General features: G+C 34.0%; 1 protein-coding gene across 1 annotated transcript; it reads left to right on the top strand.

Moving 5' to 3' along the window:
• Nucleotides 1-8,357: 8,357 nt before the first annotated feature.
• Nucleotides 8,358-9,959, top strand: LOC139489985 (uncharacterized). The gene has a single exon (XM_071276838.1). It carries the CDS (start codon nt 8,358-8,360, stop codon nt 9,957-9,959), a length of 1,602 nt encoding a protein of 533 aa, XP_071132939.1.
• Nucleotides 9,960-17,778: the final 7,819 nt, after the last annotated feature.

The following is a 17,778-nucleotide window of genomic DNA, read 5'->3' as shown; positions in this document are numbered from 1 at the left end:
TTCTGTAGGAATAACATTTCATATAAAATTGGAATAAGTTAATGTTTTGAAAATATTCACATCAGTTCCAGACCTTATTCCTGAGTATTTTAACCACTCACGATTTGGAATAAACTTGCAGATACTTTTAACATATGATAAATCTGTATAAAAGCAACCAACAAAATTTATTTCTATTTAATATGTCCAAATATCAACAGCAAACTAAATCCTAGTTGAAGCACGAAAGTCCCTTATCAAATGGCAAAATAAAAAGCTCAAACTTAACACATCATACGAATTGATAACAACTGTCATAAACCTGACTTGGTATAGGCATTTTCTTATGTAGAAAACGGTGGATTAAACATGGTTTTATGGCTAGCTAAACCTAGGCCTCTCACTTGTATGACTGTCACATAAAAGAAATAGCCCGATCCACCCAGTGACAACTTTGCACGAGGAGGTTTGAGCCTCGGTTTCTTAATTTCTTTTTGATTTATCAATGGTGAATTAAAGTGAAGAATAATATATTTTAGGACAACCGAGCGGATGATACTGTCGAGGATTAGCTGTCCACAAGCATAACACGTGTTAGTTACAAAACACACAGTGTGTACATTTTGAAAATTGAAGTCAACAAATATTTTGCAATTTGGAGACTTTGGATATTTTGGGGGGGAAAATCTGAAATAAATTCATTATATCATATTCAATCTAGATGTTTGTCACTTTTAAAAACAAAATCGAAGGAAATTAAAAAAATAATTTTTCGTTTGTCCAACATGCAACCATGCGGAAAACTCAAAGGAATATGATATTAAAATGTAGGCTAACTTCAAGACACATCTTTAGTGAATTAAAACTCACTAACCCAACAAGTATAGTTGCTCCGTACCCATTTCAGTCTGGGCGTGTAACAATTAAGATCTTCAAGGTAAAAAGTTTGCCAGCCTATCCCGTTTATTACCTTTAACGTGTGTGTGTGTGTATCTGTGTGAGTAGAACCACTGAATATGATACACGACTTGATAGAAAAACTGTATTTCTTTCCGTTCATCTTTTTGAACTATGGAGGATGTAACATATGTTGCACCAAATGTAGTATTCAATTAGGACTGAAATGTTAGAGAGTTTTATGTGCTGTAGTGTCACAGTCTCTTCGTCTTTTATTGACTATATTGATATCTTTTCTTTTTTTGCAAAATTTTTATTGAATCAAATACCTATTCTTGATGATTAATTCAATACGGTTATAGTTTCAATACTATTTCTCTGATTTCTAGTTGGAAAATTATGTTGAATTTTGCTTACGTTGACTTTCGAAACGGACTCGTTTATGATTTTAAAGAAAATAAAGTATGTATGGCGTTCAGACTGAAAGTAGACAGTGATACCTGTCTTGATTTAATTCAAAATAACACACAACTTTGTTCCTCTGGTATTTGCTGAACCGGGCAATTGATCACTCGTCTTGACACAGTTTTATTGTTCACCTTTAGATACCTCCCAGTTTCTACTCTGTTAAATAACAATCATTTGTTATCAAATTTTTTTAAAAAGATTTATTACTTAAAGTATTTAAATATTAAGGTATATAAAGGGCTTTCAAATATTCGAAAGTTACTGAAAGTAAAATAAAGTGCGCTTCAGACGTAATTAATTGGTTTTTTAATTTATGTTCACAGCACTGGCTTAATACCTCTGCTTGTGGGCGCTCAATCCTCGAGGGTTTCATCAGCTCTGTAATCATGATTTATAATACATGTAATACATCTTTCATAAAAAGTGCGTTGACTATTGCATGTATTCTACATTTATTAATTAAAATTAAGGTTAAACTCCCTTAGATAAACCAAGAAAGCGCTTCTTACGCATGAAACATTTAAAGTGTTTTTTTGTCCAAGGTGGTGCAGATAGGTTTGAAGTCGAGCCGTTTTGGGAAGTCAAAACCTGCAGGCCAGCATTTAAAGAAAACAATTATCTAGTAAAGTAAAATATTATATCATAAGTAAAAATAAAATACTTTACGGCAAACAAACAAAAAACCCAGCTGATTTGTAAGGTATACCATCCATCATGTACTGTGTTAGTCCTATATCAATATGACTTTAAACCCTTTATAAAGTCGACGAGGAAAAGCAATACTTGACTTACGAAAGTTATTGTTCATCTTTTGATAACATGAAGAATTCTCCTAGGAATTTAGTCATACAAACTTTTAATGTAATTTAAATGAATACTTTGCCAGATCCGGAAAACTTCCCTGCACAGTTCATCGTTTGAATTTATTCTATACACCCGAACCTGAAGTTTTCTTTTGATATACAACCGTACATTTTCAAAAATGTTCAAATCGGCTGATTGCGCTGGCCAACTAATAATTTTGAGGTATGTCCTCGCTATGTAAGCTTAGTCGAACAAGCCCTATGCACCGGAGCATTGTCATCCTGGAAAAGATAGTCATTTGTAGGAAAGTATCTTGCGATAAATGTTATCTTCCTGAATTCTGATATACTTGCCCATATCTATACTATTAAACGAGAAGACCTCATTATGTGTGTCGTTTCTCTTCCTTCCACAATAAATTAATGATCATGCCTCTGTGTTCTTTAGGTAACATACATGTACAGTCGCATTTGTCATCCATTCTTATGATTATTCATATTGAGTTATTTTGGGAGAAAAACGTCAAAATAGGTGTCCGGATATTGTTTCCGTTTTCAGACTGACTTTTAGTCATAGATAAGACTTCCGGTTTTAAACATGCACAAGAACAACCAATCGTATGATAGATTATAAAAATGCCAACAGAGCGTTATCCATATCATGGTTTTTAGATCGCAAGAACCGCAACTATTTCACCTCCTTAGAGACAGTTATGTTTTCGCGTTTATCCACCTGTTATAAACTACGATTGTACTACTATAATGTACAGAGAATCTTTGTATTCTGTCTACTTTTTTCTGAAATATTTACTACCTTAAGGGGTCATACCAGTTGCATATTTATTGAAATAAGTAAAACATGTGGAAACAAGAATGTGTCCATAGTATACGGATGCCACATCGGCACTATCATGTACTATGCTTAGTGGACTGTGAAATGGTACTTTGGCATTGAAATTAGAAAGATCATATCATAGGGAACATATTTACTAAGTTTCGAGTTGGTTGGACTTCAACTTTATCGAAAACTACCTAGACAAAAACTTTAACCTGAAGCGGGACAGACGGACGGACGGACGGACGAACGAACGAACAGACTAGAAAACATGATTTCCATTAATGGGACATAAAAATCTATTGTTGAAAGTGAAAACTTTAACCTGAAGCCGGACAGAAGGACGGACGAACAAACGAACAGACTAGAAAACATAGTTCCCATAATTGGGGCATACAAATTTATTGTTGAAAGTGAAAGTAGCGATTTGGCCAAAATGAAGGTAGGGTAGAGATTATAGGGAGGCAGGACTAATTCGGGACGTCGGGATTGGGTGTTTTTAAGCTCGAGATTTCGGGATTGATCTTTACGGGATGCATTGTATCAAAGGGGAAGAATAATTGTGGTATAAGAACAGAAACACAAAAAATAATTGAATTTAACAAAAAGGAAACACATTGATCTTAGCGGGATGTCGGGATATGAATTTCGTTAAAATACGCACCTCGGGATTTCATGTATTTAAGCCCGGGATTTCGGGATCAGGGCCCCTCAGACCACCCCTCTAATGAGCCTTAGTCATTTATACGTGATTCAAATCCTACCATTGGCATGTTAATAGAGCTCTCAAAAGGCTAAAGCACTGATGGATTGTCATAGAAGCACATTTTATTAGAATAATAATGGTCTATAAGCAGTTTCATTTATTTCATGTTTGAAGCGGTCCAAATTTTTAATTTAAGCTGACTTTTACCAAAAAATGCATTGTAGCAAAGGGGAAGAACAATTGTGGTATAAGGTCAGAAACACGAAAAATAATTGAATTTAACAGAAAGGAAACACAGTGATCTTTACGGGATGCGGGATTTTTTTTTTAGTTTCGGGATGTCGGGATATGAATTTCGTTAAAATACGCACCTCGGGATTTCATATTACGTTTTAAGCCGGGGATTTCGGGATCAGGGCCCCTCAGACCACCCCTCAAATGAGCCTTAGTCATTTATACGATATTCAAATCCTACCGTTGGCATGTTAATAGGGCTCTCAAAAGGAAAAGCACTATTGGATTGTCATAGAAGCACATTTTATTAGAATAATAATGGTCTATAAGCAGTTTCATTTATTTCATGTTTGAAGCGTTCAAAATTTTTAATTTAAGCTGACTTTTACCAAAAAATGCATTGTAGCAAAGGGGAAGAATAATTGTGGTAATATAAGGCCAGAAACACGAAAAATAATTGAATTTAACAGAAAGGAAACACATAACGGACTTTTGATACCTTATATGAAATTCTCCAGTCATAATATCTTTTACAAAAAATCTATTGTTCTAGTATCTATAGATCCCTCAACCTTCGTAAGTGTCCCCACACCTTGATAGCAGATACATCTCAACACCATAGCGCTAAATTTTCGGTCACCTTTCCGTTGCACTAAGTTCGGTCTCTCCAGCCATCCCCTCGCTTTTTCTACACATATACGCGCCAGTCCAGTCCGACACACACTTGCGACTCATCACTGAATAAAACCTTACTCCATTGGTATTGAGTTGTCCACCACCTCTTTTCCCTACACCACGAAAGACGTGTTTTCCAATTGTCAAATTTGATAACAACTTTGTATCTGTACACTCCCCGAGAAAATCCGTGATCCCTCAAGCGTAGTCGTACAGTACGAATAGACACTTGAACATCCCTGAGGGCCCTCATGGGGTTTTTGATTATGTGATTACTTGGCCGTTTTTTATGCCCCACCTCCGATAGTAGAGGAGCATTATGTTTTCTGGTCTGTGCGTCCGTCCGTCCGTCCGCTCGTTCGTCCGTCCGTCCGTCCTCTGTCCCGCTTCAGGTTAAAGTTTTTGGTCGAGGTAGTTTTTGATGAAGTTGAAGTCCAATCGACTTCAAACTTGGTACACATGTTCCCTATGATATGATCTTTCTAATTTTAATGCCAAATTAGAGATTTTACCCCAATTTCACGGTCCACTGAACATAGAAAATGATAGTGCGAGTGGGGCATTCGTGTACTGAGGACACATTCTTGTTTAATGATTATTTGATTATTAAGCCAAATATTTCATGATTATTTGATTACCTAGGACTGTATTTTTAGTTTATGATTATTTGATTACTAAAGATAAGCAAATATTTAATGATTATGTGATTATATTGGCCAAAAAATGGTGATTATGTTATTACTAGGTCCCCCCCCCCCCCATGAGGGGCCTCATCCCTTTGTTATGTCAGCAAGCGGTGTTCTCCCGGATCTTTTTTTACATTTTTCACAGCTGCCACTAAACCCTGTTTCGGACGATTCTCTTTTGTCCTGGTGTCTTGAAATCTTCTGATAATGCCAGATATTGTGGACCTAGGCTGTTGTTATATTCTTGCAATGTCAGATATTTTATCTCCATTTCTAAACAAATCTATAGCAATTCTTTTAAGGTCTGTTGATAAGTATTTCCCTTTCCTGCCCGTAGCTTCTACACATGAAAACAATAACAAACGTGCATCTGACAATATGACGTACATTGTCACATGATAAAACACTTTTTTTTATAATATAATTGGAAATCCGAACTTTCCCTTTAAGAGATCGATACAATTGACGTTCAATGTCAAGTCATTATAATTTTGGAATTGTGGCCGCCATATTTGACGAATACCTTTGCTTACCCTTTGTATATATATACATATGGGTTCAATACACTTCTCTCATAGTGTGATGCATAAGATTGTCGAGAAAATTTTTGATGGGGATTTGGTCTTAATGGTAGTTTAAAATATGTAAATAGAGACAAAAACAGTATTTTTTACTTTGAAAAAACATCATGCTGACCACATGCCCAAAGAAACGCATGTTTTGACCTAAGTTTAAAAAATCTAAACCGAGTGGCGGCAATTAGTTAAATTCAATATTCTGCTTTAATAAATGTTTGAAACCGAAAACAAAAATCATTTTTGATTCGTATCTAATGCTCCCTTAAAGTGTACCAGTTAATTTCTGATGGAAACATTTAATTAGAATAGTTTTATCAAATTTATTAGGAAATTCTATTAAGATAGCTGGAGTGTCTTCTACCATCTTAGATTTTGAAGAAGCAGATGGAATGAAATGTGCAAACTGGAGAGTAGTAAGTAATTCATCTTTTGTAAGACTCTAAGGTTAATATAGAAAATATGGGTTTTATCATATTTTCTTTAAAAACACTATGTTTTTGTTTGTTTTCAAATGTCACTGTAACCGGAGGCGTTTTTATGTTGCATATTTTCTGTGTCAACTTTTAACATATTTTACCCCAGACCGTGTAAAGAGTAGGTATCGGAATCCTGAGTCTCTGATCCTTCATATTTGGCTTTGTAGAACTTAACACTAGCAAGTTTTCATAGTTTATTAATAAATTACAATTTAACAAATATCAACAATATTTTAAAGATAAAAGTATTAAAATGTAAATAAGTTAAAACTCACATCAAAGTGACTAAATATGGAGAGGTCTGTGCAAGACCAACAAGACTGAAGATAGACATTTTGTTCTATATATAACAATGTCATCTTACAGTTAGTGGTAGGTCTGTGCAAGACCATCAAGCTTTCTATATGTAAAAGCCATACTACAGACTGTCTTTTATCAGTGTTGGATTGTTTTTCTCTACTAAAACACATACCTTAAAAAGTCTCTGCTATAGGAAGACTTTTTTTTTTATCTTTATTCTCTATAGTAAGACTGTGGCTCTCTAAATGATTAAGCAATTAACAAATATTAATTTCCTATCTTATTTAACAATAGCAAGATGAATAGAAAAGCTATATAAGTAAACAATAAGTTGCAAATGTATCAAAATCTGTGAATATAATCATTGAATTGTAGCACAATAAAGTTAACAAATATTATGACATGTCAAACAATGATTTTTATGCCCCACCTACGATAGTAGCGGGGCATTATGTTTTCTGATCTGTGGCTCCGTTCGTTCGTTCGTTCGTTCGTTCGTTCGTTCGTTCGTTCGTTCGTCCATCCGTCCGTCCGTTCGTTCGTTCGTCCGTCTTCAGGTTAAAGTTTTTGGTCAAGGTAGTTTTTGATGAAGTTGAAGTCCAATCAAATTGAAACTTAGTACAATTGTTGCTTATGATATGATCTTTCTAATTTTAAAGCCCAGTTACACTTTTGACCCCAATTTCATGGTCCACTGAACATAGAAAATGAAAGTGGGAGTTTCAGGTTAAAGTTTTTGGTCATGGTAGTTTTTGATGAAGTTGAAGTCCAATCAACTTCAAACTTAGTACACACGTTCCCTATGATATGATCTTTCTAATTTAATTGCAAAATTGTATTTTTCATCCCTATTTCACGGTCCACTGAACATAGAAAATGATAATGGGAGTGGGGCATCCGTGTACTATGGACACATGCTTGTTATCAATAATTTACATCAACAGTATTAAATATAAAAATGTTAATTTTACAACAGTCTATTTTCAAGGGAAGTAATGTTGTTTCAAAAATGGGCTTTCCGCCACACCACATACGGGTTGATTACTCAGATAGATGAGGAGATGACTCAGATAAAGTAAAAATATAATAAAAAGTGTTGTGATTATTTTGATATGTGACAAGCAAACATGTCCGGTGACCCAATTTTTTATTCTTCGTATCTGAAATCATGCTATAAGAGCTATCTTATCACATTTTTATAAAAATTCTATGGTGAATTTCGTTTTTATCACATAAAATTGTTTTTTTATCACATAAAATTGAGTTTTCCCATGCATAATCTATACAAAATCTGACAATTGTGCACAACCTGTAGTGTGAGAAAAGCCCAGTGACAAGTACTTTTTATTATATTGTGGAAAAAGCACGAGTCAGAAAAAGAACAACTACACTTGGACAAATGATCAAAACATTTAAATATTAAAGACCCCCCTCCCCATCCCCCAATTCGACCGTAAAATGGTTTGACTCTAGATAAAAATGTAGACCAAAATGTTAACGTGAGAAATGCACTGAAATTATAAGTCAAACGGAATGAGAGCAATTATGTTTTTGAAGAATGGTTATTTTCTTCCACATATAATCCTTACTAAAGCATTTATTACAAATTAACTTGCATAAGTTTGATAAAAACAACATAACCCATCGTGGATAATAAATTTGTCAATTCTGTGAAATTGAGACTAAAATTACAAACAAATGTCTGGACTGCAACTTATTAATGTGTGAAAATTGCTCGGTAAAACTTCACCCAAAGGTCAAGGGAGCAGGCGACCACATTATTGTAAATATTAAAAGCTTGGGATCCCAGCATTCTGTTGACTTCAAGGATTTTAGCAGTATAAAGTGTGAAGAGCACCTAAAACAACTAGCTTGTTTATTTTGCAACACTTGCAAGCAAGCTGTTTGCCCGGGTTGTGTTTCAAAAGTGCACAAGCAACATAATATAGAGGAATTTCAAAACTTGTATCAACAGAAAGTCGAAAGACTGCAATGCGGAATAGGAAACGTAGACACAGACTGCAAGGAATTAGAGAGGAGAAGCCAACAATTAGACCATATCAAAACCATGGAAACAACAAGACTCTCAAATATGCGACAAAACATTCTTGACCAGGCAACACTTATAAAGAGTGAAATTAATGAATACCTAAAAAGGCTCACAACTGAAATCGACGGAGAGAATACCGAATTTGACACGACAATTAAAAGAGAACAAAGTAAAATGAATAACATTAAGCAAAAGTTGATTGATCAGAGACAAAAGGCACAAGAGATGAAAGAGTCAAGTAATATGGCTGAGTTCTTTGCTAAGGTAACCGATGTCACACAAACGATGGAGGAATGTTTACCCTCACCCAATTCAATTACCAGTGGAAAACTTCAGCTCTTTTCGGAATTAGAGTTTCATCCAAGTATAGTTGGTGCACTTGTGCATGATATTACAAACCCTGAATTTAAAAGTAACATTGAAATAAGTAAGACATATGTTTCTGAGGAAAGTGTGGTACAGTTTCTTACCCCAGGGCCTGACAATTCATTGTGGTACAGTTGTAATATAGATCAAAAAGTGCTAAAAAGAGCTAAGCCCGGTGAGAAAACACTTGAAACTGTATCAAGAGTGAACCTGATGGTTTATGGTATTGTTTGTATTCCTGGTTATGGCCTGCTCCTATCAACATACGGAGAGACGCTCAAAATCATCCCAGAAAACAGCGACGAGATTCTTGATGCTCGTTTTTCAATAGATCCCCTAGAACCAAAATGCCTCCATATGACTAAGGATAATAAGTTAGCCATCGGTGCAATAAGTAAAGGGCCGCTGTATCCAGCATCTGGACAACGAGTTGTCATACTCATGGACATGGAGGGAAACAAACTTTCTACCTTTGAGTACAACCAAAAAGGGAAACGATTGCTCACACATCCTTGGGGAATAGCGAGTACGACCAATGGAAACATTTTCATTCTGGACAGAATAAATAGACAGTGTGTAGGACGATTGGTTGTTTTAAAACGAGACGACGGTAGCGTTATAAATATGTATAATGGCCGGGAGAAACAAGTTTTCATTCCAAGAGGAATAGTGGCAACGCAAGCTGACAACATTATCATATCAGACTGTGATGATCCTGAGGTATCGCTTCATATATTGGACAATTCTGGAAATCTACTAACATATTACGATACTAGAGACATTGGGATAGAACTTCCATTTTCATTGACCGTTTCTTCGATCGGACTTTTTTATATTGGAGGAACAATAATAACGAATAGTGGTAAACGAGCCGAACTGTTTGAAATCAGTTTTGATGAAATGTAACTTTGTTTAAAAAAGAAAAATTCGTTGTGACATTGAATAAGAAATAAACTTCTAGTATTATAGGCCAAGTAAAGGACCGCTATATCCAGCATCTGGACAACATACTCATGGACATGAAAGGAAACAAATTTTTTCCATTTGAGTGGAAGAAAAATGGAGAACGTTTGTTCACACATCCATGGGGAATAGCCAGTACGACAAATGGACATATTTTCATTCTGGACAGACTACATAGTAATTGCGAAGGAAGATTGGTTGTTTTAAATCGAAAAGACGGAAGCGTTATAAATATATACACTGGTCGGGAAGAACATTATTTAGTTCCAGAAGGAATATTGTCAACATTATCATAATGGACTGTGATAATCCTCATGTATCACTTCATATCTTCAACAACTCCGGAAAGCTGATTTCATACTACAATACGAGGGACATTGGAATCGGAAAACCATTTTCAATGACCTTTGCAGCAAACGGACATTTTTATATCGGAGGATCAACAATAAAAAACTGTGTCGAAAAAGCTGAGCTGTTTGAGATCAATTTGATTGAAAACTAGTACTGTTGACATTAAATTACTTATGAAATGAAATTTAGGACTTAACAATGAAAAATATATGTTTGTACATTTAAACTCTTATATTGGTATAATTTTGTAATATTTCGTACCTAAATCACAGTGTATTATAAGCCTCTAAAACTGGTTTGTATAAATATACATGTTTATTGACTGCATATGTTTAAAATCGTAATTTATTTTATGTCATGTACATGTACTAAGTTGTAATTAAATATATCTATCTATTGGTTCCAGACAATACGTGTTATTTTTATATTTCGTATGTAAAATACTGGCCATTTTAGTATATCTATTAAATCATTTATTCAAAATGTCTGAATGAATAATCAAATATTCTTTAACAGGAATGTACTGTATAATTCATGTCAACCATGTTTTGTTAACTGATAACGAATGAATGAAAGACTTTTAGTAAAATTTTAGATTATTGATTTATAGGACTTTAAAATTATACCTTTTATGAAATTACATTAACGTTATTCTTGTCAGAGTTTGATAATGCAATGCATGAATAGTATCAATTAAAAAGTATAACAAGCAAGGGAAAGTTCTTAAAAATTTTAAAACTGACAAAATAGTGGAAGATATTGGCAAGCAAAATCGAAGGAATTGTGCAAATGATGATACAAGCATGCGCAAAAATGTAACAAAATTCCTCAAAAACATTTGAACTATATTTAGTGTTTTTAGATTTTTAATGATATTATGAATTGGTTTGATAACATTTTCAAGGTTATAATACACATGCGTTTAACAATTTTGCGCATGTTCAAACTATTTATAGACATAAAGAGCGATTTGGATGCACTACCAGGGCACACTCACTGGAATAAATCGTAGTTCATCTCATTACTCAAGAAGTGTAACTTCTATGATGACACTGTTTTGAAACACGCCCATTCAGTTGCAATGATCAGGTATTCGATGGATATGGCGAAACATGTGGTTAATCCCAAAGAAACATCCGTTGTAACCGCAGATTAGCCAATTGTAGTAATGGCTAAGCAAATTCAGTGGTAATGACCTGATTTGTATGGAGAATATGAGTTAATCGTTATATTTGATTTCACATTGAAATGACTTGTTATAAAATTCTGGGTGATATATTGCGTGGTAGTGGATGAACATGTAACCCTCACTGACGCCAATATTGCAACACCTAGATTCTTTTTATGTATATTCAACTGTACCTAGGACTAGACTCGCGCATCGGCTAACTACATGTGTTTTACTTGAATTGTTAATATCAGATTATGAAAGCTAAACACAGAAATTATAAATTAAGAACTGCTTGTGCTTTTGGTAGTATGCAATTTCATGAGTCAGATTTCGTACTTTACAAATAGTCCATATAAAGCATAATACCGTAGGTCTTGATCGTGTAAATTATGGTCGATCTCCGAGATATGACTTCCCTTCCCGAGCATCATACAAAGGTGGTATTGGAATTTGAAAATGATAATTTCACTGTACGTATGACCTGCAAAGTGTTTTCTTATAGCACAATTTTTTAGGCACTAAAACAGAATAACACAATTGTGAAGGGCGATGTTGTTGCCATAGGTTTAACCGAAGATCCCTTTTAGACAAATGGATGGTGCTTGACCAGAAGTCAATAGGCTAAAAAATGAATTTTAAAAAATTAGCGGTTTGAGTCCCTTTTACAGCAGATGAGGGACACAATGAAGACTCTACGAAAACACAAAAGAATTTCTTTTAAAAGCTTTAAAGTATTTGTAAAGTGATGAGCGAGGTTTGAAATCAATTTCTAGAAGAGTCGCCAGATTTGTAAAACAATTACTCTCTTAATCCATAAAAAACTGATCCTCCGTCTTTGTCTCAGGATGTCACTTTAAACAGCGGTATTAAATCGCTGCAAATGGTTATACTTGAAACATTCTGCGATTTGCCGATCCAAATTCGGACGCATTAATCGTTGGTGAGGCAGCAATGGCTAATTCCAGGCCACCAAGTTGGACAAAAATATAGGATGATTATGCAAATGATGTCATACTACCTTACATAAAATCTTGCATCGATAAGTATTCAGAAGTAGACATTGTATTTGATGTTTACTAAATGAATAATTTAAAGGCTGTGACAAGACAAAGGCAAGACACTTGTGCTTGACGGAAAGGTGTTGGTTCTGGTAGAACACCAAGGGTTTGGAGTAGTTTCTCTGTGTTGATGACAACGACACGAATTTTTTCAAGTGTCTTGACGACAGAATCGCTTCTTTAGAGACTAATAAAGATGTGTATGTTACTCATGGTGAAAATATTCTTTGCAATTTCAATAAGGATACTACCTAGCTATTCCCTTGTAATTATGAAGAATCAGATACAAGAATGTTTGTCCATCTTCGGCATGATTATGAAAATTGTTGTAAAAAGTAATTTTAGGTAGTACTGACACAGGTGTAGTAGTATTAAGAATTGCAGCACTCGCAATATTAGATGGAATAAGTTTTTGATAGGGTTGTGGAAGGAATTAAGACTTTTGATGGCTTCCAAAACGTGACATATCAAATGCGTGTGGTCCTCATGTAGCTGCTCTTCCTTTCGTCCATGCATTCAGTGGATGTGACACTTTGTCGGATTTTCGTGGGAAAGGAAATAGGTCAGTTTGGCTGATATGGGAATTATTTCCAGATGTAACGGACGATTTTTTTCGCTTAAGAATGAAGACACAGACAATAACATCATAGAAGCATTTGTTTGCATCATGTATGACAAAATAACATCAAAATTTGCTGTTAGCGAGGCACGATGTGAATTGTTTGCCAGTTAGCAGCGGCATTATGATGCAGTCCATCTACAACAGGTTTTTTTTCGGGAGCACATAAAAAGAGAAGCATATCAAGGAGGACATGATTAATTGCCAAATGTATAATGAAATATTATTTAACAGCTTAGGTATGAGTTTGCTGTATTCCAGTAATGAGTGTATTTCACGTGTTATATTCTCTTTAACAATCAGTTGTCATGTGTGAAATAACTTTGATTAGTTGATTTGTAAATAAACTTAAGGCTGTTGTGTTTAAAAACAACCATCACATGGAAGGTTGGTTAGCTCCAAAATACAACCCATAGGACCTATACATATAACCCTAGCCAGGATACATTTTTCTTATCAGAGACTTGCTCTTACTTTTGGTAAATCGTTTCATTGAACTGTGTGGGGCTATTCTTATCAGCCAGTTTGGTGAAGTTAAAGCAGTTGTGCATGCGCACACACGTAATCAACTGTCTTATCGAGACCATATGTCATAAAAAGGAAACACATAAAAAACAAAACAGTGCATATACCAGCATGATAACCATCAATTTGAACACAGAAATAAAAGACAACACTTAATTTTAAAAGCAAGTAGTAGTCAACAAATATGAAGGATGCTTGATATAAAAAGATAAAAAAAACTTCATTTCTTTCATCTTTTTGATCAATGCAACCGCAGCAAATTTGGTGTCCAATAAATGTTAAACGTGTTATAATAATCTGCAAAGAGTTTTCTTAGCTGTTTCAAATATATTTGTACTATCACAGTTTCTTCTAAAATATGTTCTGAGTGTAATTAGGGGCGCATAGTATGTTGAAACTTTCCATACACCTACGTTCAACAACATCTGTGATTAGGTCTGTGTAGTGGACTGGTGTTCATTTTTTTTTCACCTAAATGAAGTTAGATATTAACAGACTTTTCTGAATGATTCATGCAGTAGAGTTGAAGTTTCAATACCGTATCTCTGACAACAAGTTGGAAATTTATGTAGATTTTGATTTACGTTGACTATCGACAAAAAACTGTCTACTGCTTTCAATAAAGATTAACTAAGTTTTAAATAAACGCGAGACAGTTGGGTTATCATAACGTTTTGACACTTTTTCGGTTGAAAGTAAACAGTGACAATTTCAAATTTCCACAGCACAGTTTGTGACATAATCAAATCGAATTATATCTTGATCTTAACCTGTAATTCTAATTTTGTTCAAAACTGTACCCAACTTCCTTGTTCCTTCCTTGTTAGCGTCATGGGCAAACCAATCAAAATAACCGGTTATTTGATCACTCGTCTTTACACAGTTAATCTTCGACCTTGAAACACTTCCCGGGTTCTCTTTTGTTAAAAATAACAATCATATGTCCTCAAATTGCCTTACCTTTTAAAAAGACCTAGTACTTGAATTATTTACATATTTTAAAGGTCTATTCATACAATCTTGGATTTTTCTGATCCAGTTATCGAATCTCCAACCATTACGTTTCTTATACATCATCGGCTTTGAAATATTCAGTTTTGAGCGTTCTTGATAAAGGTTAATCCAGCGATTCGAATGCATGGAAGTTGTAAAGTTTTGTTTTTTTATGAATGTTCACAGCACTGGCTCGATATCTCTACCGGCGGACCGGCCCCAGTCTTTCTAAACTAAGTCACTGTGATGAATTATATAGCGAAAATATATACTTTTAGCAAAATAATGAATAACATTTGACGAGGAAGTATTTGCAATAAGTTAACTAAACTTCATGGATGGATATTGTGGTTAAATTTACTAAGAAATCTTTTCGTAACGCTAAAGGGATCTGAGGATTACACTACCTCAAGTTTTTACCATAGTCTTACTTTTATGTTTTGGGAATACGTTTCATAATAGTACTAGCATTTGCAATGGCCTACTCGATGTCACTAGAAATGGGACACACTCTAAGTCTTTGCCAGTTCTCTGAAAATAAGACCAAAAGTACAAGCAAATACTTGGACTGCAAACAAGTATTCTGTACAAATTGTACTTTTAAAATTCACACAAAGGTAAAAGGAACTGATGACCACACTTTCGTGTATAAAAGAAGTTAGGGATACCGTCATTCTGTAGAATTGAGGGATTTTAGTAGTATGAAATGAACGCAGCCTCAAACTCAAAAAGCTTGCTTATTCTGTAAAACATGTAAGCAAGCAGCATGCCTGGTCTGCGTTACAAAATGTATAAAAAACAAAATTATATAGTATTTGAGGATGCATATTAACTTCGAATTGAACGACTGCACTGCAGGCGGTGAAAGTAGAAAACGATTTGAAAACTAGCCAAGAGAGGCAAACATTTAGAATACATATACAAATGGAGGAAAACACAAAACTTTCAAGAATGCTAGAGACCAATCAAATTGCTTGCTCAAATGTACTACAGAATAAGCAAGCTGTTTGAGTTGGGTGCTGCTTACAATTTGTACTTCTAAAATCCTTTCGCTTTCGATGATATAGTTCTCAGACACGTTTAGCGTTACGAAAAGTTTATATGTAAATTTAATCACAATAATTATTGTATTCCAAATATTTTGAGATAGTAATGCTGTCATTTAAGGGAAATGAACAGATTTAGCTAATATTTTTCAAATAATTATCCGAGAGGGTTGTTTTGCTAAGTTTTACAATCAGTTGAAATGTGCGAATCCATCCATGAAGTTTAGTTAACTTATTGTAATTCTTCCTCGTCAAATATTTAATCATTGCTGTTTCAAATCTGTCAATTGTTCGCTTTATAAAGCAACTAAAAATATAATACTTAGTTTTTAAAGACGAAGGTAACCTTGGTCAGACAGGAGAGATATCGACCCAGTGCTGTGAAATATGATCACTAAATCAGTCGAATTCAAATCGTATAGATAGAACTTAAAATATAAATACTTCAATTAATAAATATTAAAAGGTAACGTTTTTTGATGACAAATGATTATTTAACCAAAGATTAACTACACAACGTTTGAATTTTGGAAATATTAAGGCTATTTTTATCTCAGGAATACATTACTTTAACTGTATTCGGCAAAACTTTTAGGAATTTGGTCCTCAATGCTCTTCAACTTCGTACTTTGTTTGGTCTTTTTAACTTTTTGGGGTTCGAGCGTCACTGATGAGTCTTTTGTAGACAAAACGCGCGTCTGGTGTAAATACAAAATTAAATCCTGGTATCTATGATGAAATTATTGTTATTTGACTGAAGATAAATCGGGAAGTGTTATCAAAGACGAGTTAACAAATACACAGTTATATTTATTGGTTTACCCGTGAATCAAATAAGGAAGGAACAAACTAGGATGTAGTTTTGAAGGAAATCAGGATATAATTCAATTTGATTTAGACTCGAACTGAGCAGTGGAAATGTGAAATCAATATTATATCACTGTCTTTGTTTCAATCTGAAAAAGGTTTAAAAAGTTATAATAACCCAACGCAGACCAAATTCTTAATAACTTTCCAACTAGTTACCAGACATACGTTATTGGACCTTCACCCATCACCCCTGTTGTATGAATCATTCAGAAAAGTATGTCGTGTTTAATTCCATACAAATGTTGTAATGGAAGAGAAGATACCAAAAAGACAATAAAATATTTTGTCAGTTTTTATGAACTTCCCAGTTCTTTGTTGTATTTTTATTGATACTATTCGTCAATTGCATTATCAAATGTTGAAATGAATATTGTTCATGAAGTTTAAATGGTATGATTTAAAAGTCTTCAAATACTACAAAGAGTATTTTATACAATCGTTATCGGTTGACAAACATGTATCTATAGTACTTGCTTGTCAAAAATATTTGAATTCATTTTTATAAATGATTTAATAAATATACTTAAATGATCTGTACCTCATTTACAACACATACAACACATATTGTCTGGTACCTATAAATATATAGATATAACTTGGTACATGTACATGAAATACATGAAATAACACATATTACAATTTTAAACATATGCAGTCAATTATCATGTGTATTACATTGGTTGTAACATGAATTACATTGATTTCTAAGTGAAATAAAAACCGATAATTTCACATGTGAAATAAACGGAGTTGTTTCACTCATCTGACGTCATAGAACAGTAAGCGTTGTCAAGACTTTGTCAATAACGTTGGATCAAAACAAATTGCGAATGCGTAGAAAAAGATATAGTTCCTCACATTGCTTACTTTAATTTAAAAAATAACACCAACATTTACCCAATGTAATAAAAAGAATAATGAATCAAAGAATGCAAATATCGTAAAATATTCAACTCGTGACCGAAATTACACTGATAGTTAACTCATACGTGAATTAATGTGTTGTTCGTTTACTCGTTGAATTTTTTTTCTTTCTCTATTTTAATTCTTCGATTAGTTATTCTATAAATATTGATACAAACTGTCATTTATGTGCGAAATATTATATAATTATACCAATAAAACAGAA

The sequence above is a fragment of the Mytilus edulis genome, chromosome 9 (assembly GCF_963676685.1).
Source record: "Mytilus edulis chromosome 9, xbMytEdul2.2, whole genome shotgun sequence".
NCBI lineage: Eukaryota > Metazoa > Mollusca > Bivalvia > Mytilida > Mytilidae > Mytilus > Mytilus edulis.
Note: the sequence above shows the minus strand (reverse complement) of the source record. Positions and strands in the feature narration are given on the sequence as shown.